This window comes from Centruroides vittatus, unplaced genomic scaffold (assembly GCF_030686945.1).
Source record: "Centruroides vittatus isolate TY-2023 unplaced genomic scaffold, ASM3068694v2 contig_461, whole genome shotgun sequence".
Classification (NCBI taxonomy): domain Eukaryota; kingdom Metazoa; phylum Arthropoda; class Arachnida; order Scorpiones; family Buthidae; genus Centruroides; species Centruroides vittatus.
The window spans coordinates 477,485-500,956 of NW_027122257.1; the positions used below are offsets into that span (position 1 = coordinate 477,485).

At 36.9% G+C, this 23,472-nt stretch overlaps 2 protein-coding genes across 2 annotated transcripts; both read left to right on the forward strand.

The window, feature by feature from the left end:
- The first annotated feature begins 15,351 nt into the window (after window positions 1–15,351).
- LOC136977638 (ganglioside GM2 activator-like) lies at window positions 15,352–16,427 on the forward strand. The gene is made up of 3 exons (XM_067273174.1): window positions 15,352–15,716; window positions 15,772–15,982; window positions 16,047–16,427. Exons 1-3 carry the CDS (start codon window positions 15,647–15,649, stop codon window positions 16,306–16,308), a joined length of 543 nt encoding a protein of 180 aa, XP_067129275.1. The 5' UTR covers window positions 15,352–15,646; the 3' UTR covers window positions 16,309–16,427.
- Window positions 16,428–21,538: 5,111 nt separating this feature from the next.
- Window positions 21,539–22,488, forward strand: LOC136977639 (ganglioside GM2 activator-like). Its single transcript, XM_067273175.1, has 4 exons — window positions 21,539–21,666; window positions 21,734–21,947; window positions 22,017–22,182; window positions 22,259–22,488. The coding sequence occupies exons 1-4, from the start codon at window positions 21,606–21,608 to the stop codon at window positions 22,349–22,351; spliced, it is 534 nt and encodes a 177-aa protein (XP_067129276.1). The 5' UTR covers window positions 21,539–21,605; the 3' UTR covers window positions 22,352–22,488.
- Window positions 22,489–23,472: the final 984 nt, after the last annotated feature.

Below are 23,472 nucleotides of genomic sequence, written 5' to 3' on the forward strand. Positions count from 1 at the left end.
ATTATTTTTTGTGTGCGTGTGTGTATTATCATTATTATTATTATTATTATTTTTTAAATCGCTCGACCGTCGTCGTCGACACACACTTAAATGTGAATGTAAGCAATTATTACGTGCATATATATAAATATAAAAAGATTTATAAATAATTAGGATTCGCAAAGAAGATTAAAATGATATGTTATACGTTTACTTTATATTATCCTTCGTAGATTATTATTATTATATTTTAGTTTTTTCACGCGAGGTGCGTACTAAAAACTAAGTCGACCTTCTCGGCCGGCAAAAACGAGAAAAATCACGCCTTTAATTTAAGAAAAACGTCGATCAGTTAACTCGGGGTGGCCCGAATCGCCGTCGAGCGATAAAGTTCGCCGCTCTTCGTTTTTAAATGGGCTCCGCCGACGCGGTTAACGGACTTTCGGGCCGTCCGGCATATGTGTATATTTTAAAGTCGATTTCGTACGTTACGCCATAGCTGCGTTTTAAGTAGGCACGCGTATCGTTAATCGCGGACGCCAACCGTACGCTGTTTGTTAATTTTACGAGAAAATACCAAATGGGAAAATGACAGCCGCGTTAATTTCTATAATCCGGTGGCCGATTGTCCTGGGAAAATCTGGTCAATATACACAGAAGCTGGTGTAATTGTTTATTTCGTGGAATAAACTTATATAAGTCAGTACGGTTACGTTACTTTTTTTTATACGGATTTTTTCGGATTGACATAAAAATACTGTAACCGTAATAATTTTTTCACATCTTAGCATTACAGTTTTTTAGGCCGGTCACGTGTACGGTTTAAGGGGGAGTGGGGTGACATCAAGTACCGTACATTATCGTAGAGGATATTTCCACTCTCTTACGTAGTCTTGGGAGCCTGCTCGTTACTAGTTACCATAAATGTCCGTAGAACTTAATTGGCGCGGCGAAATTAAAAAGGGCAGTTTGTTAAAAGTAGGGGGTCACAGGTCACGGGAAAGGGGAGTGGAAAGCGGAAGGTGGAGTTTCGTGACGCAAACGAAGGAATGCCGTTGTCTTGATACTCGTAACCGTCTTCAAAGGGGGCGGAGAGTACTAAAGTACGGTAGTACGTCGGAAAAGTCGAAACCGAAAACGTAGGAAACGTTAAACTTTCCGGCACGATGGTTGATTATTCTTTAATTTAGCCTGGTACTCACATACAACGACGGTAACAGTTGCCGTTCCGTCGTCTTTCCGTGTCGCGTGTACTCATATGCGGAAATTACCCTACAATTGAAACGCGCCATCTGCCAGCCGTAAATATAAACAAAGCTGCTACAGTAGGTAGGCCAGTAGTCGAAAATGGCGTCTACCGGTATTGCTTTGTTATATCAATTAAACTTTTTAAGTTTGCATTCGATCTTATCGCAAATAAAAAACATCAAAAAACGAATAATTTGGATTGGAAAAATATTCTAAATCGTCGAAAGTTAGAAATATCGAATACTTTCGTCACCGAATTACGATTACGCCATTCCCAATACTTTACGCAGTAAGTTACCTCTATTTGACATTAATACTTAAATCGGATAGTAATACAGCGTATAAATGAAATATATTAGCTTATTAGTATACAAGTAAAGCTTTTTAACTTGCCCACCGCCGTAGTTCGTATGCTATCGTCCCACGTGATCTTATGACGACATTGCTAAACGGCCTTCCTATTGGTCTAATTTTTGCCGTTCTGCTTTCCGCGACGGCAAAAGTTGACAATTTTCAACTTCGTATTGCGTCGGCTTCGACGACAAAAGTGACGTCATTTTACCGTTCCCTCGTCCGTTGCTGCGTGTGAGTACCAGGCTTTACAATGTTTCGAATGCGTAGGAGGAGCGTAGTCGAGAGGACGTAGTGCACGGATAAAGGGTAAGTTTGTCACTTGTATGTGTCATTGCGCGAAGGGGGACAACGAATTGTATACGGAAGGGGCGGGAATAAAAATGAAGCAAAATCTGCCGTGGCACTACGTGAGCGCCGCCGTACCATATTATTACGAACCGCTTTCTAGAAAATATTAATACGGTCCGTAATAGATCGTGCGGACCGGTTCTATCGTTATTTAACGTAGCGTACGGATTTGGCTGGACCAGAAAGGGGAAGGGGTTCCGCCGTTCTACCGGCACAGATATCACGTAAAGACATACCGAAGGCGTGTTCTCGAATACTACTCGACTGGCCAGTCTCGTGTTGCCAATTAAAAGATATAACACGGTAACTTTTTGTAGTCGTCCGTAATTATTTTCTCTGTCGTAAAATTGCTTGCGTAAAAAGTCACGAAAATCGGGATATCGATGTTCACATAAATGTGCTTTACGAACAGGTCGACTTCCGAAGAGACGGTAAAAGCATTACTACTTCTCTACGAAAAAACGACGTTGAAAGTTGTTCGAAAGCTAGGCTTGCGCGCTTCAAAATTAATATCGAGAAGGTCGGAAACGTTGTCAAGAAAATTGGAACTGGACTGCAAAACAATTCGTAACGATTTGAAGCAATAAAAGAAATAAAGTATCGTAGCCTTTCCGCGGAACACGAAAAAAAAATCGCACGACGCGCTGACAAATCGTACGACCGACACCTGGTGGCAGGTATATGGGAATTTATGGTTTGAATCTCAATTACTGTATATATATATCAATGGCCAAATGTTAGGCCGGTTGTCGACATCGAACGGACCGAAACAATTGACGGAAGGATTCTTACAAGCATCAGTTAATTTTGCTGGATCCCGTGTATCTGGAAAGACCCTTTTATTTCGAGCGACGTGACTGTTTTCGGATTTATGAAACACCTCCATTTACTTTAATTGTTCTATCGTCCAAACGCGTTTTAAACCAATTTAACGACGTACGCGATATTGTTAATTGGCCAAACAAAACGTTGGGATCGACCGGGTCGAACCAAGGGAGGGCGCTTTTCCAAGATGACGTGTTGGTTTTATGATGCCTGGGCTCTTGGCTGCGTACCGGCGAGAAGAAAAGCCATCGAAAGATAATTTTTCCAAAACGGAACTGTAAGCGCCCTTATAAGGGTCGATTTACACACAACAGTGACGTGCCGGCACAGTGCAGTAAATATCACACACAGCCAATCAGAATTTCATGTACGACACTTGTATGATCGACACAATACAGATCACGTGTCGTAGATGAAACACTGATTGGCTGTGTGTGATATTTACCGATGTTTATACACCAAACGGTCACTGTGCCGGCACGTCACTGTTGTGTGTAAATCGACCCTAATACCCCGTTCGCACCGAGCATTTCAATCTAGATTGTGACCAAGGTCGGCGACTGTGCCTTGGTGCGAACACCCTCGACCGTTTCAATCTCGACTGAAACGAGATTCAATCGCGATTGACTCGAGAGAGTTCTTGAAACTAGATCCAGTCATAAGAGAGATCCCACAATCCCACGCGCGTGAGAAAATACAAGATGGCTACAGAACACGTGTCGGGCTATCGGCAAAGAAATAAAAACGATGTTTGGAGAGACGATGACATCTGTCTAGTATTAGATATATGGCAAGAAAAAGTATTTATTTCTAATCAAAACTTACATTGTGTGTGTTGGTGTTTGTGACTTACCGAGTAGTTATGCCAGTTTTATCATCGCTTACAATAGCCGGGTTGTTCTCAAGCTGACTGCCTGTGCGAACGCCACGACGTTCGACTGGCGACAGTCACAATCCAGATTGTAGGTAAATCGAGATCGAAGTGAGTCGTGGATTGTGTGCGAACGGGGTATTACAGTCGAACGTCGTGCTGTTCGCACAGGCAGTCCGCTTGAGAACAACCCGGCTATTACATGCGATGATAAAACTGACAACTACGCGATGAGTCACGAACACCAACAAACAAAATGGAAGTTTCGGTTAGAAATAAATACAGTACTTTTTCTTGCCATTTATCTAATAATAGACAGATGTCATCGTCTCTCCAAATACAGTATCTTCTGTACACGTGTTCCTCCGCCATCTTGTATTTACTCGCGCGCGTGGGATTGTGGGATCTCTCTTATGACTGGATCTAGTTTCGAGAACTCTCTTGGGTCAATCGCGCTTGAACCTCGTTTCAGTCGAGATTGAAACGGTCGAGGGAGGTCGCACCAAGGCATAGTCGCCGACCTTGGTCACAATCTAGATTGAAATGCTCGGTGCGAACGGGGTATTAGACCGACTTTCCGCTTCGGATGGATCGGTCTTTGGATCCCACTTGGATACTTTATGCCAACTAAAACACGTGATAATCGTATTTACTGTACCCACGAAATTCCTCAAAACTGTGCTTGTACTGTACTGTACGTCGTACAATCTCGCAAAATTCTCTTATTTTTTCGTCTCGGTTTATCGGATATTTTAATATAAATGGTAAGTAAAATACATCATCAAGTTTTAATCTTTTCTATCCGATCGCAACGATCCTGGCCCACCATTGCCCAAGCGGTACCGTCCCCCGAACACTGGGAGTTCGGTGATGGATTTGCCCTGGCCACGTGGAGTTTTCCGGGTTTTCTCCACGTCTGTAACGCCTAAATAGGAGCCAGTTATCCTTCAAAAGACCTTTCGGAAGGCCTTCTTCCTAAGCAGATCGCCCAAGTGTTGGATTGTCGTAGTTTAATAAACAACCGAACGATGCTACCCTCCGCTGAGATTAGTTTGATCGCCATCTAGTTGACCCTACGTGGCGTTCGTATACATGATTTGAACGATCGGAACAGTCTTGGATCGGTTCGATAGCAAAATTATATACACCCAAAGAGTCGAAGTCGACCGATCGACACTCGCCTATTTAAAACCAATGCCGATCGACCGACTCACCGCTCCCACTTTGATTTTTCCCTACGAAATTCCGAGACAAACGAAAAAATGTTAATTCTAGTCGACGCAGTGGCACGTTATCCTACGGGCAAAAGGGGCAACTGCCCGTGGCCCCCAAACCCATCTTTCGTAAACTCGTTACTGCAGTAAGAATGAATTAAAATTTGGGCCATACGACATCGTCTGCGACTCCCGGAAACCGATTAAATCGATTTCCCAAGGAAGAAGAAAGGTAAATGATTTGATCATATAGCACTTACGATTAATTGTTGCATATATACTTAGATTATGAAGATGTAAGAAAGTATCGGTAAACATTTTCGTACATATAATTAGATCAAACAACTTATTTAAACAACTAAATTAACTATTTACTTACACTGATATAGACGGCCGGGTGCAGCCTACCGCTCTGAGGGACCCGGGATCGAATCCGGACGGGTCGAAAAATCCCCAGGAATTTTTCGGGGGTGGTTCGTTCGGATAATGCGGGTCCCGTCCCTCACCACCCGGCCATCCCATCGTGGGGTTGCTAAAGGTGCCCTCTTAGTGCCCGCAGGGCGGAAAGAGAGAAGAAATAAGATACTTTTTTCTGTGTATTAAATTATTATTCTAATTAATTTACTAGAAATAAAACAACGTATTAGTGTAATTTTGTATATTTTTCTTGCATGGTTTATTACAGATGTGAACTTCGGGTAACAGCATGGAAAAATCCTGAGTTAAGATTCTGCAATGCAGGATAATTATTAATTACAGGTGTCCCTGATATAACACAGTAGTTAGGTTCCGAAAAAGTGCCGTGCTGTACGGAACAACGGACTAGTGAAAAGCATGGGGTTAGGTTCCAGAAGTTAACAAAAGTATACTATTCTTTTTCGTTACTAACAAAAATATGTTAATTATTGATCGGAAACGAACTGGTTGCTTTAATAAACTAACCATCGCAATTAAAAGTACCGTATGACACGTTAATATTTAGTTAAACCAGGGCGCTTTCTTTTTACGAAATTTCGTCATTTTCTAAGCTTTTTTGTTGTCGATCTCGATCAGAAATACAGTATGTGAAATTTTGTACGGAGGGTTTCCCAATCTTCGAACAGTGTCGTACGAGGGATACCTGTATACTGTGCTATTGTGTTATAATAATTTTATTTGATAGTACAAGGAAAGCCCTGTATGTACGGGCAATAAGTGAACAAACAAGAAAATACTACAATCATACATAATAGTATAAGAATACAATTACAATATCTTCTACCCGAGACACGTGACAATCAATCTATAAACAAAGAAGTATACAAATATTCGCGTCACATCCCTACTAAAGACAATAAATGTTCCCCCAAAAAGCAAAATGACAAATAACAAATAAACACACAAAACAAGAAAGTGGCAGCGATTGGTCGACGCATATAAAAGTAAAAGTAATAATAAAACAAAGTAAATTAAACAAATACCTGAAAAATAGTAAAGTGTTAATTAATAACCGCCCAAAAGCGCCGACCATAAACGCTGCCAACTAGCCAACATTCCGATGTCCTCTTAAATACTGTAACTACACCACCTGTTGGACAAACTTCTGAAAAAAGAAAGAGTAGAAAATAGCTTATTCCAATCAAATCAGTCTTGTTGATCGTTTATCTTAGTAATAAACCTATAAATACAATAATATTTGTTATGGTCTTGCAACAATTGCCTATATGATTGCATTGACAAATAATCTTCTCCAAAGCACTTTTGTCTATCTGCAGTTAAAACTTTACATTCAGCTACCACATGGTAAGCATCAAAATTGACGCAAGAATCACAGAACTCACAATACTGGATGCACGGAGAACTCATTCGTCTAAATGTATTGCAACGAACCTGTAGTACTGCTTGAATCATAGAAAATGGTCTTTCCATATTTAAATAAGTCAGCGACCCCCAATCATTAAAAACCTCCAGATACCATTTATTATATTTATAGTTGGCCGCTCTATCCTTAAATTCGTTTACATAATTGATCGCAAGCCGCATTAAAATATCAGAGGCAATAGTTTCATTGACCATTGTCGGATCCACTCGATAACCGAACTTCTGCATCAAAGACATAATACGATCACCCCACGCTATTCTTAACGAAAATAATAATAATTTAGCCGACTCAGTAAGCTTACTAGCAGCCTGTTTATAAACCCATCTTAAATTACTTTTTATTATATTAAAATAAAGGGGAACCCTTTGAAACTCCAAATATATAATATACGATGGAATCCATCTCTTTAATGAATATAGACGCTTAATAAAATTAATTTGTAGATTATCATCTCTATCTTTCCAATCAAAACCCCACACCTCAGACCCATATAGCACTGCTGACTGTATAAAAGCCTCAAACATTTTTAACTTATCTTTCCACCGTACCAATCTACCAGCAACACATGCCTTAATAATCTTATCTATTCCTATATTCACTTTATTATGAATATACTTTAAATGTTTAGAAAAACGACCGTTGGACTGGAAGAATACACCCAAATATTTATACTCATCAACTACTTCTATTTTACCCTCTTGTAAAAACCAATTTTCCCTTTTAGCATGTTTTCCTCCGTTTCGAAAAACCACAATTTTAGATTTATTAATATTCACAGAAAGATTTAACTCCTGTAAAGCCATTTCCAAAAAATCTATCAATCTCTGTAGGCCCAAGGGCGAGTCTGCCATGACCACCAAATCATCAGCATACGTCAAAATTTTCACTTCAGTTCCCAAAAGATCAATACCCCCTAATTCAGAAGCAATCAATTTGCTCACCAGTGGAAATAAATATAGATTAAACAATAATGGGCTCAAAACACAACCCTGTTTCACACCCTTAAACGTATAAAAAAGATCAGAAATACCATCTTTACCGGACACACCTGCCTCCGTATTCGTATATAACTGCATCAAAAAATTAACAAATTTATAACTCAACCCAATCTTCAATAGCTGTCTCCACAAAATGTCTCTATCCAAGGAATCAAATGCAGCAGTCAAATCCACAAAAAAGACGTAGAGTATGCCTCGTTTCTTCCTTAAAGCCTTCTGTATTAAAGCATATAAAACAAAAATATTGTCCAATGTTGAGAAACCCGACCGGAAACCAACCTGGAAGTCCGAAAGAACTTCAAACTTATTCAACCACATTACCAATCGCTTACCTAAGATTTTACAAAACACTTTAGAAATAGTCGGTAATAATGAAATTGGTCTATAATTTTCCGGCAAATCTCTACGCCCCTTCTTAAATATAGGAATGATCTTACATATGCGCCAATCCAAAGGAATTACTCCTGATTGATAGACATTATTAAACAAACCTACCAAATATCCAACCAACTCTGGATGATTCTTATACAACTCCACTGGAATACCATCTATACCTGGAGCAGTCCCATTTTTCATGGAAACTAGAACCTTTTTGACTTCCTGTTCCGTTATCTCTGTATCCAACAATTCGTCCTGCCAATTCATACACCAATTATATACAGCGATATCTGGTAAATACTGCCTAGAACAAAATTTCCGAGCAAAATACGATACCCAATCAAGAGCCGGAAGTTCACTACGTTTCCTACCAATAAAGAAATTAATACATCGCCAGAACTGTTTACTATCACCAGACGCCAAATTACTGTTCAACCTTTTCAAAAAAAGCTTTTTCTTAGCTCTACATAAATTACGAGTGATGTTCCGTTCCTTAATGAAATTACCCACAGCAGTACTATTTCCAGTCTTGGCCCGCCTCATTCTTTTCAATGTCTGGTTTCTCCTCGCAATACTCAATCTACAATCAACATCAAACCAAGAAAGAGACGAACCAACCGACCTTTGAAACCAATCAGAAAACGATGATTTAATTAAATCGTCCAAAATCTCAAACGTTAATACCGACTGACTCCGGATTGCAGACAATAAATCACTATATTTATGACTCATCACCACCTTACTTGCTTCCCTCCAAAAGATTCTCACTCTATTATCTCTAGACCTGATCCACCGTTCTTTAGTTTTCTTTTTGACTTTACACTTTAAAGTCACTCCGATTGGAAAATGATTACTATAAACTTTATCCAATACAAAAAAAGTAGAAACATCAGCCAATCGAGTCAACTTGACCAACACTAGATCAATAACAGAGCAACCTATTTCTCCTACATAAGTATAATAACCTTTAGAGTCCGCTGCACCTCTACCATTCAAAATTAAATATCCTGCGGATTCACAAAATTCCAACACTAATCTACCACGATTATTTATCAGAGTATCCCGCGATACTCTTGACGTCCAAGTCCAATCAAACTCTTCATTACTATCAAAAATCCATTCCTGTGGCTCCAAACCTGTACGAGCGTTAAAATCTCCGATCAAACAATCCAAATCATAACAACCAGCCAACCTAACCACCTCCATCCAAATAGTATTCCATATAGGCGGTCTTATATACAAAACAAAAGGACGTCACTAGATGCGCTATTGTCACTTGCACAACAACCCAATGCCTATCTTTTTCAAGTATATTCACTTTCAACGAGTTTGCTATCAATAACATCCAACCGCCAATGAAACGCCCTCTATCCGTCTCACGATATCCTGCTTCCTGAATAACCATAAACTTGTCCAAACTGTCAACATTAGACAAACTAGTCCTACCATCCCACCACGTCTCCATTAAGAAAACAATGTCAAAAGTACACAAATAATTCCAAAAAGAGTTAGGTTTATTTACAACCCCTTCGCAATTCCACGAAAGTACATTCGTACCTGCTCCCAGTCAAGTTGCGGTTAGCTCTTCCATTGTCTTGGAAACAAAGTTATATTTATAAATTTTATCGTTAACTTTAACCGCATTTCGATTATTTAAATAAGTAATTACAGCTCCCATCTTCTTTTTTTCTTTAGCGAAATTATTAGTTATTTTCCTTATCTCCCTGGTTAACGGAGGAGGTCATCCATTAGAAATATCCTAGAACCCTTTAATTTGAATGCCATTCTTCTAATCTTACATTTATCACCATAATCCAAAAAACTACAATAAATCAATCTAGTTCTATTCATCTGTTGCTGCCCTAATCTGTAACACTGGTCCAAACTGACCTGATCGACATTTAATTTATCACGAAAAAACTCCAACACTACTTCCTTAACCGGCAAATTCTCATTTTCCGATTCAGGTAATCCAGAAATTATCAAATTATTACGTCTTAAAAAACACTCAAACCGCTCCTGACTTAGAGAAAAAATTGGCTGAATTTACATTAAGTCTATTCCATCAACCGATACAATCTTACCGGCATCATGAGTGAGTTTTTTCTCTAGAACCTCGATTCTCGATTCTAAATTCACAATGGCTTCATCCAAATTTTCCACCCAGGAATAAATTCTATCAATTTTGTTAATCATTCCTTCCAATTTCGAGTTCTGTTTTAAATTTAATTGAATTAATAACGATATCCCATCCTTGATGTCCAATTCTCCCTGAAGAAGTTCCAAAATCCTCGTTTCTTCCAAAGGATCAGGATGGAACACCTTAGATCTACTATCCGTTTGACTAACCGGAGAATAAGTCTTCCTTTTCGACATCACGCAAAAATCCAATAATCTTACCTGAAAAATAGTAAAGTGTTAATTAATAACCGCCCAAAAGCGCCGACCATAAACGCTGCCCGTGTTATAATAATTAAAATTATGTACATTATTTTAACGCTGTTAAACGAAATAAAAGTTTTAAACTTCTGTCCGGATATGTCTTTTTTTATTTAGGAAATAATGTTAAAGACAATAGCGAGGTTGAGGCCGAAGTGTTCAACGCGAAAACGTGTACGTCGGACGTTCAGCGCCGCTTTCCTGTAAGCTTAGAAGTTTGACAATGGTGTTTGGAAAGTCAGTGGAATCATGCTCGACATTCCAAACACCATTATCAAACTTCTAGGCTTACAGGAAAGCGGCGCTGAACACTTCGGCCTCAACCTCGCTATTATTCATATAGCCTGCAAGCATTAAACAAACTTATTCTAAAGCTATCAATAAAAAAACACGCTAATAATGTTATAACCTGGTAATGAACCAGTGTCTAAATAACCGTTACTAGAAGACACTGATATCGTCGAATGATCAAATTAGTAATGCAGTTTCACCGCTTAAAAAAAACCATATAAAAGTTTTGCCGACTCCCGTTTAGGCCAAGACTCCACTAGCGTAAAAACCCTGGCCGTAAATACGTTTGATCGCGTGACCGTGATATTTTACACCGGAGCAGGTGATAAAACCAGGGTAAAGCGAGTTGAGAAGTGTTCAGCTTTCAATACGAATACGGCCGTATTCGCATCGAAAGCAGAAATACCTAAAATGGTACCATCGGTAGAGTCTACGTCATTGTGACATGGTGGAATGGCGGAAACGAGCTTTTATATACTTTCTCTCGTGGCTACTTAGAATAGATCAGGAAAGGTTTAACGAAAACATCCGACAGTATTCACGTATCCACGACGAGAGGCATCCCGATTATAATAGGGACGCCTAAAACAAGCGATATGGACGGTGAAAGGAAGATCCACGACTATACAATAAAAAAGCTAAGCGTATAAGTGCAGTATAGTATCTTAATAATGATATTAACTTTTATCATTATATTATCTTTACTTCATATATTGACAAGACTATGTCTTGTTTATAAAATCGTACTGCCTGCTATCTACCAGCTTAGAGGTATGAAGGAGTACTGTACGTCAGGAGTTGGAATTTGGCACAGAGTATTAGGTGTCCAAATCATACGCGCATAAAAAAAACAAAAAAAAAAAACAGATTTGTAGGTACTCGGGAGACCGGGACCGAGAACAGAGTCAAAATAAAATACAAAATGGCGACACTTTTTACAAATAGGCAGTAGTGCGAAATTTGCGTTAGCGTTGCTCGTTGGGAAGTTGGAAATGCGAACGTTGCAAAATCGAATTTTGACAAACGAATCTTTGAAAAAACCCATTTACCTGTCCCGTGTTATTCCCCACATATTTCTGGTCGCCATGTGCTGACCTTGACCGGTTGACCCGAGCTATCTCGTTTCAGCAAAGGAACGTTTTTGAAAGTAGATGGCGCTAGTCGTTATAATCATCATCAATATATATTATAAAAGTAAGTGTACAATGTGCGTGCCGCTAAAACTCAAAACGAGTCTCGGTACGATCAAGGGAGTTATATGGCGTGGTAGCCCTCTACCTCCCATCCATAATGAAGGTTCCCGTTTTTACCTGACGGGCGTGCTGTTGAAGATATAAGGGCTGGAAGTTTCGCCCTCTAGAAATTTCTAGAACAGTCCAGAACATTCGAGAGTATTCGAGAGCATTCCGGGATGTTCTGGAACGTTCGGGAACATCCCAGATCATTGTGGAACATTCCAGAACACTCTCGAATACTCTCTAATGTTCTGGACCCAGCGCAGTGCCCAAACGGTTAGGAGTTGAAAGTTGAAATTTGGTACACGGTATGTCACGAGAATGTTTAGAAGGAATTTTTCGAAATTCCCCCGCGGGAAAGAGGGAAAGAATTAAGGCTTATCCTAAAGAACTCAACTTCTACTATACTGTTTTAGATGCAATTTTTTGTTTTTAACTGCGTTTTAGTAGAGTACCACGTGGGGATGAAAGAAGTTTATTCCTTAACAATGGAAGTGTTAAGAGAAAGCGGTGTGCAAGATTTACAGGCGCAGATGCGGTTTTTTTGCGGGAAATCGATCATATTTTTAGATCCATCTAAAAATTCTCTAATTAGTCTGGAAACAGGGGGACCTAATTCTTCCATTCTGTGAAAATGGGTAAGATTGGCTATAATATAATAATTTTAATCTTTGCTATCGTTACTTTCTGCCCGAGCAACGCCGGGCTTATCTGCTCGTTTTATATTAAAACTGACTTCCGAAATATAATTTGTTTTCTTTTTACATTTATTTATATACATATATTTTTTGTGCAAAATAAAAAAATAATTTCGGACGATACAATAGCCACGTTTATTTTTTCAAAAACAGAAAATTTTCGTTAGGCCTCGACAAAAATTCAACCCGGAACGACAGGCAACGGAGAGAAATTTCGACATTGGATATGTTAATTTCACAGAAAATGCATCGTGGATGACCTCGTGGTCGTGGCCGGAAAAGTTTGAACGATCGCCCACCAGTAGCTAAGCGGTCTTTGTTCCCTGAACACTGGGAGTTCGGTCGTGGGTTCATGCCTCGCTCGGACGGGCTGGTCACGTGGAGTTTTCCGGGTTTTCTCTACGTCTGTAACACCTAAATAGGGGCCAGTTTTCCTTAAAAGACCTCCCGGAAGGCATTCCCCTAGGCGGATTGCCCAAGTGTTGGGTTGCCATAACTTAACAAACATTGAACGATCGCGCTCAAAACCAGCAATACCAAAGAAGATTGGAGAATGAGAACGAGACGCGCCTTGAACGTCAAAGTGATCCCGCTTAGTAGTGAGTCTCCGAGACATAGTCTTGTCCCAAATACGGCTTTGCCATTTTACTTGTTTCTACTACATTTGTCATTATAGTACAGAAAAATCGTAGAATATAATCATTGTCTTAGTATCGATACATCGCGTATACAACCGTAACTTCGATAGTGCCGTCGAAGTAAAAACTGCCTCTGCAGCCGCACTCCAGGTGCAAACGCAAATAGGTCACGTGATTAAAAGTATTTATGGCCAGTGTTTTTACGTTAGTGGAGTCTCGGCCTTATTCTCGCTGCGCGGCTACAGGCGCTGGTTTTCGAATTTGGAGTCAAAATGTAAAAATGTTTCACTGGTAATTCACTGGTAAATAGGTAACGTTTTTGAAATTTACCATTTATCTGTATTAAGAAAAGTCGGTAAATTTGCAATCCCAAACATATTTTATCCGAGTTTTTCTATAATCGCCCGTTGTAAATGGAATGAAATTTAACCTAACCTTTCGGTATTTTTTCATGAAAATATGCCCGCGTCCACATATTTATGTTGACGACTTGCCTTTTCATCCGTATGTAAACATCCGGGTACTTTAAATCTCGACATCATTGTTAAACTTAAATACCGTATTTCCAATTTTCTTTTCTTTTTTTGTAATATAACACACCGTAAAATTTCAGGCACATTTATCCGAAATCGAATTACGATTTTTGATAATAGCTGTTTCGTATTTCATAATATAATCACGTAGAAACACGCGTAGAGTCGAATAACTCGGCAATCGACGTTTCCTTACTATTCGTTTACATCTCGTTCTTTCTATTATATAAAATTACAAAAACAGTTAAGTTATATAATAGAATGTTTGAATTACACGAATTATATGAATACGTATTAGCCTATTTCGTGGTAACGATTTTATCGTTTAGGCTTGTAAACACTAGTGTTGTGTTGTGTTGTGTTACAAAGACACTTGGCAAGTTTTCGATCAAATTTCTTTATTCAATTTAGTCGATACGGTACGTTGTCTTGTGCACGTTTCGGGCTTTGCCCCTCTTCAGTCAACTATAATGCAGTATATATTTTATCTATTACAGTAGAGAGAACAAAAATTGAGTATAAAAACGATAGATATAAAAAGTATAACCAAGAGGTACGTCTATCTATCGTTTGTATACTCACTTTTTGTGTTCTCTCTACTGTAATAGATAAAATATATACTGCATTATAGTTGACTGAAGAGGGGCAAAGCCCGAAACGTGTACAAGAAAACGTACCGTATCGACTAAACTGAATAAAGAAATTTGATGGAAAACTTGCCAAGTGTCTATGTAACACAACACAACACTAGTGTTTACCAAGCCTAAATTATAGAAAGAGACGCGGTTTCATCAAACAAATTTTATCGTTACAGATGATAGAAACGTCGTTGTTTCTTTCTTTTTCAAAATGAAATCCAAATTCGCTCTTTTTCATAACACAGTGTCAATTTATTGCTTATTCTTTACACTTTTTATAAGGTGATGCTCCAAAGAGCAATTTTTCACCTTTTCCGGACAAACTCCTCCGGAGTGAAACAACAAGCCAATAAAACAAAACAAACAAATGTAAAACTTAATTAAAAATTTTTTTCAAAAATGACGTCTCGGATAATCGGTTATTTCATACGTAAAATTTCGGATAGAAATAACTACAGTATTGTATTTTTAATTTCTTAATCGGGACGTTCGAGACATTTCGATTAGGAAATCCCACAGGCACATTTTGGTGAAAAATCCGATCAAATTCTGTAGGTCATTGTTTTTTCTAATTCTTCCGGAATTTCGATTTTCCGGGTCAATGGCTACCTCTGATTATAAGTAAACCCTATAATAATAAGTAATTTACAAATTGTTACGGAATGTAACTGTACCAAAAAGAACAGAATTCGTTCTTTGTCCTTAGCGATAGCAAAGATTAAACAATACGATAACACTACACGGTTTTTCGGTAACAAAAGCGAATAATCCAGTTTCGTTTCCTTTTGTTCCCGATTGTAAACACTTGTACGGACATTTTAAAAATCCAACGGAATTTTAGAATGCGACCTCTACGTTAATTTTCGATTCGAAACCAAAAAGTCTTACGTGGGTGCACTGTGGCGTTAGGAAGTGTTACACCGGTTACGTTTTTCTAAACAAGTACAGGAAATTTGGAGGTCGGAGATAAGCGGAATGCTGGCGGGAAGAGGACACCTGCTTTCTTCCACGCTGGAAAATTTAGCAATTGGTCAAGGTTACGTAGATAAAGCGGCGTATATGAAGGAGTAACGTCAGGGCGGAACGTCGTCTTAGAAAATGATCCGTTTATGGATTACATTGGCGCTGTTGAGCGGAAGTTGTTGGGCCTTCAGTTACAAAGACTGTGGTGAGTACCAAAGCGGGAAGGGACGTTTGACTTGACCTAATTGGTGGGTTTTCAGGCAAGAAAGACAGGACCATCGTCTTCGATTCGTTGAAGTTACAACCCTCTCCGATTCCTCTGCCTGGGGAAGTGAAAGTGGGAGTCAAAGTCACGCTTTCGGAAGACATCCCCACCGAGGCAAAAGTCAAGCTGAAGATGGTCAGAAGAATTAGGGTGTTCGGTCAACCCGTAGATATTCCTCTTCCCTGCATGGGCGACGTGGGTTCCTGGTAGGTACACCCGCAACGCTCTACAAAGTAACGATGTGACAATTGATAAGGGTTCTTTTTTCAGCACCTGGACTGTTTGCCCTTATCTGAAGGAGCACGAGGACCGTGCCTGTCCATTCTTTCCCGCAGATAAAAAGTGCGAATGTCCCATCGCCGCCGGTACTTACGAAGGCAAAGAGGTGACGGTACCCATGGCCGACTTCGGACCCTTGATGAACCAGATGATAGCGGTAAGTAGGCTACGATATGTCCGGTTTTCTCTCGGAAAATCGTATAATGCGGGTATTTATTTTATAGGCGTGAATATGCTTTCGAATTTCGAGTGATTCATGAGAAGAAGGAGCTGGGCTGCTTGAAGATGGACTTGGAATTGAAGGCTAAGAAGAAAAATTAGCGAAGACAACCCTAAATGTAAATTTGCTAATAAATCGAAAGATAAAATGTTCTTATAATTTATATACACGAAACAATGAAACGCATTTTGTGCCGGTATTACGTCAGGGGTAGGCACTACAATTATTGAATAGCTTCTACGTCATAGGAAGGTGACAGGAAATAGAATGGCGTCACCTGACCTGCCGCAGGGGTTTCTGCGGTCACGTGACCTGTCACAAACACGTTTTTGTTTACAACATTTCTTGCTATTATATTTGGTAAATTAATTAACAAAATTAAATAAAAATGTAATAAATTACAGAAAGCGATGGATAATAAATATATAAGAGCGTAAATTAGTACAAAAACTAACAAAAGAATATAAATAATTTACATTTATTAGGGCAAATAAATTTAATTAATTGTAATATTTTTTAATTACGTAATCTGGCAAAACACATTGTTAAGTCTTAGAAACATTTCCCCAAGTACAAGACAACAATTACACTGTAATTTAAATTTACATTGTAATCTAAACATGACCCATTCTATCCAAGTAGTATGTTTATTTAAAAAATCAAAAATGAATTTATTTGAAAATCGAAGACGAATAACAAATAATTATGTAAAATAATAACAGAAGAGGATGGCGTGTTCTGCTTATATAGTTCTCAAGAAAAATAAAATTTAAAACCCCGGCGCATAAATGTTCCGGGAAGAGTTTAAACTGGCGTAAAAAAACAATCATCAGAAAAAATGGAAAGTATAATAGAAATATGTAATGAACTATATAACTTTGTAATATAACAAAAATTAGCAAAAAAATTAAAGTAACAGAGAGAAAAAAAAACACATTTACTTCAATACTAAACATGATACACTTCTATCTGAGCAGTACGTTTATTTAAAAAATCTAAAGCAACGAATTTATTTAAAAATAAAATCCAAAAAGTATACTACGATGTAGAATAAAAACAGAAGAAAACGATAATGTAATCTGCTTATGTATAAGATGCATTGTTCTCAAGAAAAATTAAAGTAAAAAACGCCGGAACATATCTGTTCCGGCGAGAGTCAGCGTACCTACCAAACCGGTTTCGTGCACGGAACAGAGGTGTGCCGTCGAGAGCAAAAGGGTTTAAAAGCTCACGGGGGCGTGGTCTCAAGTATCTATTTAAAATTTATTTTGTATACTAGTACTTTCTATATATTAACAGGACTTATTATACTAGAAATTATGGATGCAGATATACAGGTGAACTAAATAAAGGACATTATTTTTGATCTGTAGGACTAAATACCTGCATTCATAATTTCCAGTATAATAAGTCCTGTTAATATATAGAAAGTACTAGTATACAAAATAAATTTTAAATAGAGCTAAAAAGGACAAAAAGGCATAATAATTAATTAGTGGTCTCAAGTAGTTTACCTGTGACCATTTCATGTTAAGATCATCAAGGTCAATGTACTAGTATTATTTTAAAAATTTGTATAAAATCAAATTTTTATGATAGAAGTATGAAAAAAATATTGCTAATATGCAAGTATTAGTAGTTTTGTTTGGTATATTTTTCAATTGCTTGTATCTTGTACTTATTTTTTTTAAAAATTCGTTTCTGTTGCTTACATTAAAGACTTGTAAATTTACTGAAATTTGATCTAACATAATTACCTATAAAACTTATAATTCCTGTTTAGCTATAACTCAAACCTCTTTTTGTGCGGTCTATTTTTGTGCGATTTTTTATTTGTGTGATTTGTTTTGTGTGATTTTTTGTGTGCGGTATATGAATTTCAATCAAATTGGTATACTGCACAAAAATAATTGCACAAAACACATTGTATGTATAAAAAATCACACAAAAAAAGACCGCACAAAAACAGGTTTGAGTGTATGCTATTTAGATTAAGAATTTTGTTTTCTACATTTTCATGTATATTATGTGAGTATAGTTATGTATCTTCGCAAATTATAACACATTATATGAAATAATACCCTAACCTGTAAAAGCTGATTACGTGAATTTTTGATCATACCACTGATGACGTGAAATTTGTCGAATAGTCATATTTCTAGTAGAAAAATTTATTATCAGTCCTTCTGAGTATTATATTATTTAATATTTTTAACTTTTAGAATGTCAGAAGTGATATATTTAATTTGTTTTTTTGTATGAGAAAGCTGATATTTTGGCTATTTATAACGGTGTTTTGAATGCAATTAATTTAATTTTAAGTCTAATTAATGTACTATCTGATAGTATACTATTTATTTACTTATTTATTCAAGTATTAGTATATTACATTTATCGTTAATTATTTTTATTTGAATTTTAATCTCATGTTTTTAAAGGTTTCTTTGTTCCTCAAACTTTCGATAGTGCTGCCACTTTTCGTATATTTTTACATTCGCATAAGTTCTTTCATATACATTAGACTCATTATAATATATAATTAGTTTATTTAATTAATCTGTAGATATTAATAACATATAAATTGCAAATTTTTAGCAATATTATAATTATTTTTTAAAAATTTTAGTTGTATATTATTCATTTATATATTTTATTTAATATGTTTTCAGTTTAGAGTATTATTAAATTGATTTCTATTTTATTACAGAAAGTTTTAAAATATAACGGTTAGGGAAATTTCTCTTTGTCCTTTTAAACACAAAGGGATTTAAACGGTTACTCGTCAGACTAGTTTGACGTAGCGGAAATAGAGTATTCACGTGATCTTGGGTGGTGAGGTGTTTCGTGTTTCTTCATTATAAACAATAATTTCACTTAATTTTATATTCTTTCATAATTGTTTCAAATGGTTTTTCTTAATAGACAGATTAAAATATTTTTTATATAATAAACTGAATTTATAATTTATATAATTTATTACTGTGTTGATATTTTCGAAATAATAAAACATTCGAGTTATTTAAACATCAAATTAGCTATATAATTCAGATAATTATGTTTTATTGTTATTTTTCAAGAATGTAAGCACATTTCTTATTAAAAATATATTTTATTTGCCGGTTTTTCGTAATACGTTCAAATAATTCAAAGTATTTGCGATAGATGGCGTCTCATTATTATTATACAAAAATTCTTATACGAAATATAATGACTATTTCAAACGAAAGATGGCATTGCGTATTTTTCGAACTTAAAAACATATACAGTAGAGCATCGATTATCCGACCCCCGATTAACCGACTTATCGGTTAACCAACCGCGTTCTAGTCGGCAAATTCAAATGTCTGCTAGTGATATGGCGCTACAATATTTGGTTATGTCTCGGCTACTTTAATATTATTTTTGTTAAATGTTTGCATGTTTTAGTGGCAGCACTGGCTCGACCATGAAAGGAGGCTAGTATTTAAACCAGGCCTAATGCACTATACTAATAATGTATTTTTTCATACTTTTCGGTTATCCGACCAACCCCAGTCCCCAATTAAGTCGGATAATCGATGCTCTACTGTAATTACAGTATATCAAATTATTATTTTCGTGGAACATACAGTTTCATGTGAAATATTTATTGTTTTATTAATTAAAATACAGTACTTTTTTAATATTTATTATTTTTTTCTCAATATATATATATATATATATATACAGGATGGGCCAGCGAAAACGAAACGGCAGAGTGTTCGTGTTCGTCCAAGCAAAGCGCTCGGACAGGTCGATTTTACTCTCGAGGGGACATCTTTTGCAATAAAGTTTTTGCGATTCTGAATATTAACTAAACAAACATTTTTTTCGAAATAAATGTTTGTTTAGTTAATACAAAATAAATGAGTTTTTAAAATTTATTGTTGTTTGTTGTATTCAGAATCGCAAAAACTTTATTGCAAAAGATGTCCCCTCGAGAGTAAAATCGACCTGTCCGAGCACTTTGCTTGGACGAACACGAACACTCTGCCGTTTCGTTTTCGCTGGCTTACCCTGTATTATATATATATATATATATATATATAATTGTTTAAATCTAAAAATATATCTACTTTAACTGTTCGGTTGATATAAATACTTTATTTATTTAAACATCGAATTGGCTCTATTATTATGATAATTATGTTAACGTTTTACATTTCTCGCGTATATGTGTAAACCGTTAAATAGGTTAGTAAATTCAACACCAAAAACTCTACTTTGAGGAAAAAATTTATTTACTGAAATTTTTGTACAAAAATTATCAATTTTTTTTTCGTTAAAAAAATATATATAGTACTTTACAAAAAAGTGGTCAAAAATCAGGAAAATTCGGAATTCAAGATTTACGCCAAAATTATCTCAAAGTTACCAGGCTTATATGATTTCCTTAATAAATTTTAAATCTTAATTATTAATTATCAAGCGTATTATAATTAAATATAGAAAACTTCGTGTTATATTTTAAAATTAATATTTATTAAAACTTAATAAAATAAAATTAAAGGTGAATATTTTAAATAATTTTATAAATAGAAAAAAACTTGAATATGTAAATAAACTTTTTCCTTTAGATGGCGCGCTGAATTGAAAGGAAAATGGTGCCTCCTGGCTTAACACGTAATACGTAGGTTTTTAATAGTTTAAAAATGATAACGTTAATCTTAGTTAAAGTAATCAGTTTTAAACAGGATTATTTTCGGTGTACTCTCTACAAACAAGAGACTAATCAGTTTCATATATTGCTAATTACACTTGATAGTGATAAAATATTTTAAAGTGATTTCTTATTTTATTAGTAAGTTATCTTATGCACTCAACTATTTACTTATACCAAATTCAAACCCACGTTTATATGAACATGTTTGTTTACATAATATTCATTCTCTTTCATCTTTAATCACTAACGAATTTTGTGTACAAACGTGTTGACCCAATGTCTGAGTCTTCCATCACTTATCCGAAATAATTACATTGCCTTACATCCTCTCATCCGTTTACTAAAATTGAATTTGAAATAAAATAATCCATTTTCCAATTGTTTACATGTTTTTTTCCTCAGGAATTCCAGGTAAATTGACAGGTAACCTTAATTATTATATCCAATTTTTAGTTAGAAAACCAAAAACACTTTGGCCCCCCGCCTAGTAGTCTATTGAAAGTCTACTTATCGATGCGAACCAGCGGCTGTTTCGGCTGTTTAACTAATCGTAACATCCGTTCTTTCGCACGCGATAGTCGGGTATTTTACGTAACGCTCAGTTATATAGACATGGGTTCGAAGGAAGGAGAAAGTGAGTTTGATAAAAATGTGGTTCCTTTTGATGCTACTGTTGGGAGGGAGCTCGGCCTTCGAGTACGAAGACTGCGGTAAGTAAAACACGCCAAACTCTGCGTGTTTTACATACGCGATTTGAGATTTCCGGGTCTTTTTCAGGTATTCCCGACCAGAAGATCGCCTTCATCGACAGTCTGGTCATCAGTCCGGATCCGGCTACCGTTCCAGGAGACATGATAGTCAGCGCCAAAATAAGGGTGACCGAAGACCTTCCTTCGGGAGCCATGGTTAAGTTGAAGATCATTCGCAAGATGACCATTTTCGGTCAAGCTATAGACTTGCCTCTACCTTGCTTGGGAGACATCGGCTCGTGGTAAGTGCCACCCTTGCTCTTCCATCCACTGTATTGCTTTTCCCTCTTCATCAAATCTATATTCTGCAGCGATACCGAAGCCTGCAGATTTTTGGAAAGTCATAAGGAAAGGGCATGCCCCTTCTTTCCGGAAGATAAACCTTGCCAATGCCCCATAACGGCCGGAGATTACGTGGGTATGGATCTCGTGGTGCCCTTTCCGGATTTCGGACCTCTTCTCAACCAGTTGGTGGCGGTAAGTACGCGACGTTTCGCCCATCGAAAGACGACGTGACCGATTACTGACCCTTTCTTTTATTCCCTCTCAACAGGGTAAGTACGAGTTTCAGTTCATCGTGCAACATGGAGAGAGACAACTGGTTTGCGTTCGAGCTACATTGGAGCTAACCGCAAAAAAAGAATGAAAATACTCGAAAAGTCGGTTCAAAAACGTTCCTTCCTTTGTTCATGCAAATTACATTTTAGAACGTCCGGTTTTCCTTATTGTACAAAGTCTAATTATTAAACTGAACATTAGAATAAATGCCAATTTTTGAAAGAACAGTTTTTCTTGAATGGATTTTGCACAGCAGTCGGCGGTATGTAAGAGGGGCATCTTGCAATAAAATCGTTACGAGGTTCTTGTAACGAAGAAAATCGTATCGATAGAGAGTCTAAACAAAGCAACGTGTCGAAAGGACACGAGGATGACCCAGAAGTCAGTTGACCCTTTTTTTCACGTTTCCATCTACACCGCGTAAACTGGGGATTTTGGATTAATGGAATACGGCAACGCAATACGTGGACGATCTTCCAAGCACTTTCTATGGGAAACTGGCCCGTATTTAAGCGTTAAGTGAAGATGCAAAAAAACGAAAAAATCAAATAAAATTATAACAAATTGACATTTTTACACTAAAATTTTGTGATTTTTAGCAACGAATCACCGAGAAAAATGCATTCCAAACTCACACTTAAGAGTATTTTGTGTGTAAAAAGTGAAAAGATACACTGACTTTCTATTTTTCTTTTAACTTTCTATCAAAGAAAATCTGGACCTGGCCTCCAGTTTCACGGATAATTATCTATTCTCAATTATTATCAATCGTCTTTCCCAGACAATCTATTTCCTTCAAAAATGTTCGAAAAAAACAAGGTCTTCACTAATTCTTCTCCGACGTCCAAGCCTCAATGGTTTCGTTTCGGTTTTACGTTACATTCTACAACCGGTCGTACAATGCTAATGATTTTAATAAAAATCCGTACAAGTAGGGCCTGTACACGGTCAAACTTCGATATAGCGCTACCGAGAGCTCGACTTCGGAACTCCCAAACTCAAACTGCAGTGTAGACCTTGTTACTGCATATAATTCTTAACGCTTCGGTTTAGCGCCACACTCGATTTAGTGTCGGCGCGAAATCTAATTTTGGCGTCATTTATGTACTAGTTACTCTTTTATAAATTACTCGAGGTTATTAAGAAAGTTCTATTTGTTATCCATCGTCGCCAAGTAGTAGTATTTTCAGCTAAAACAACGAAGTGATT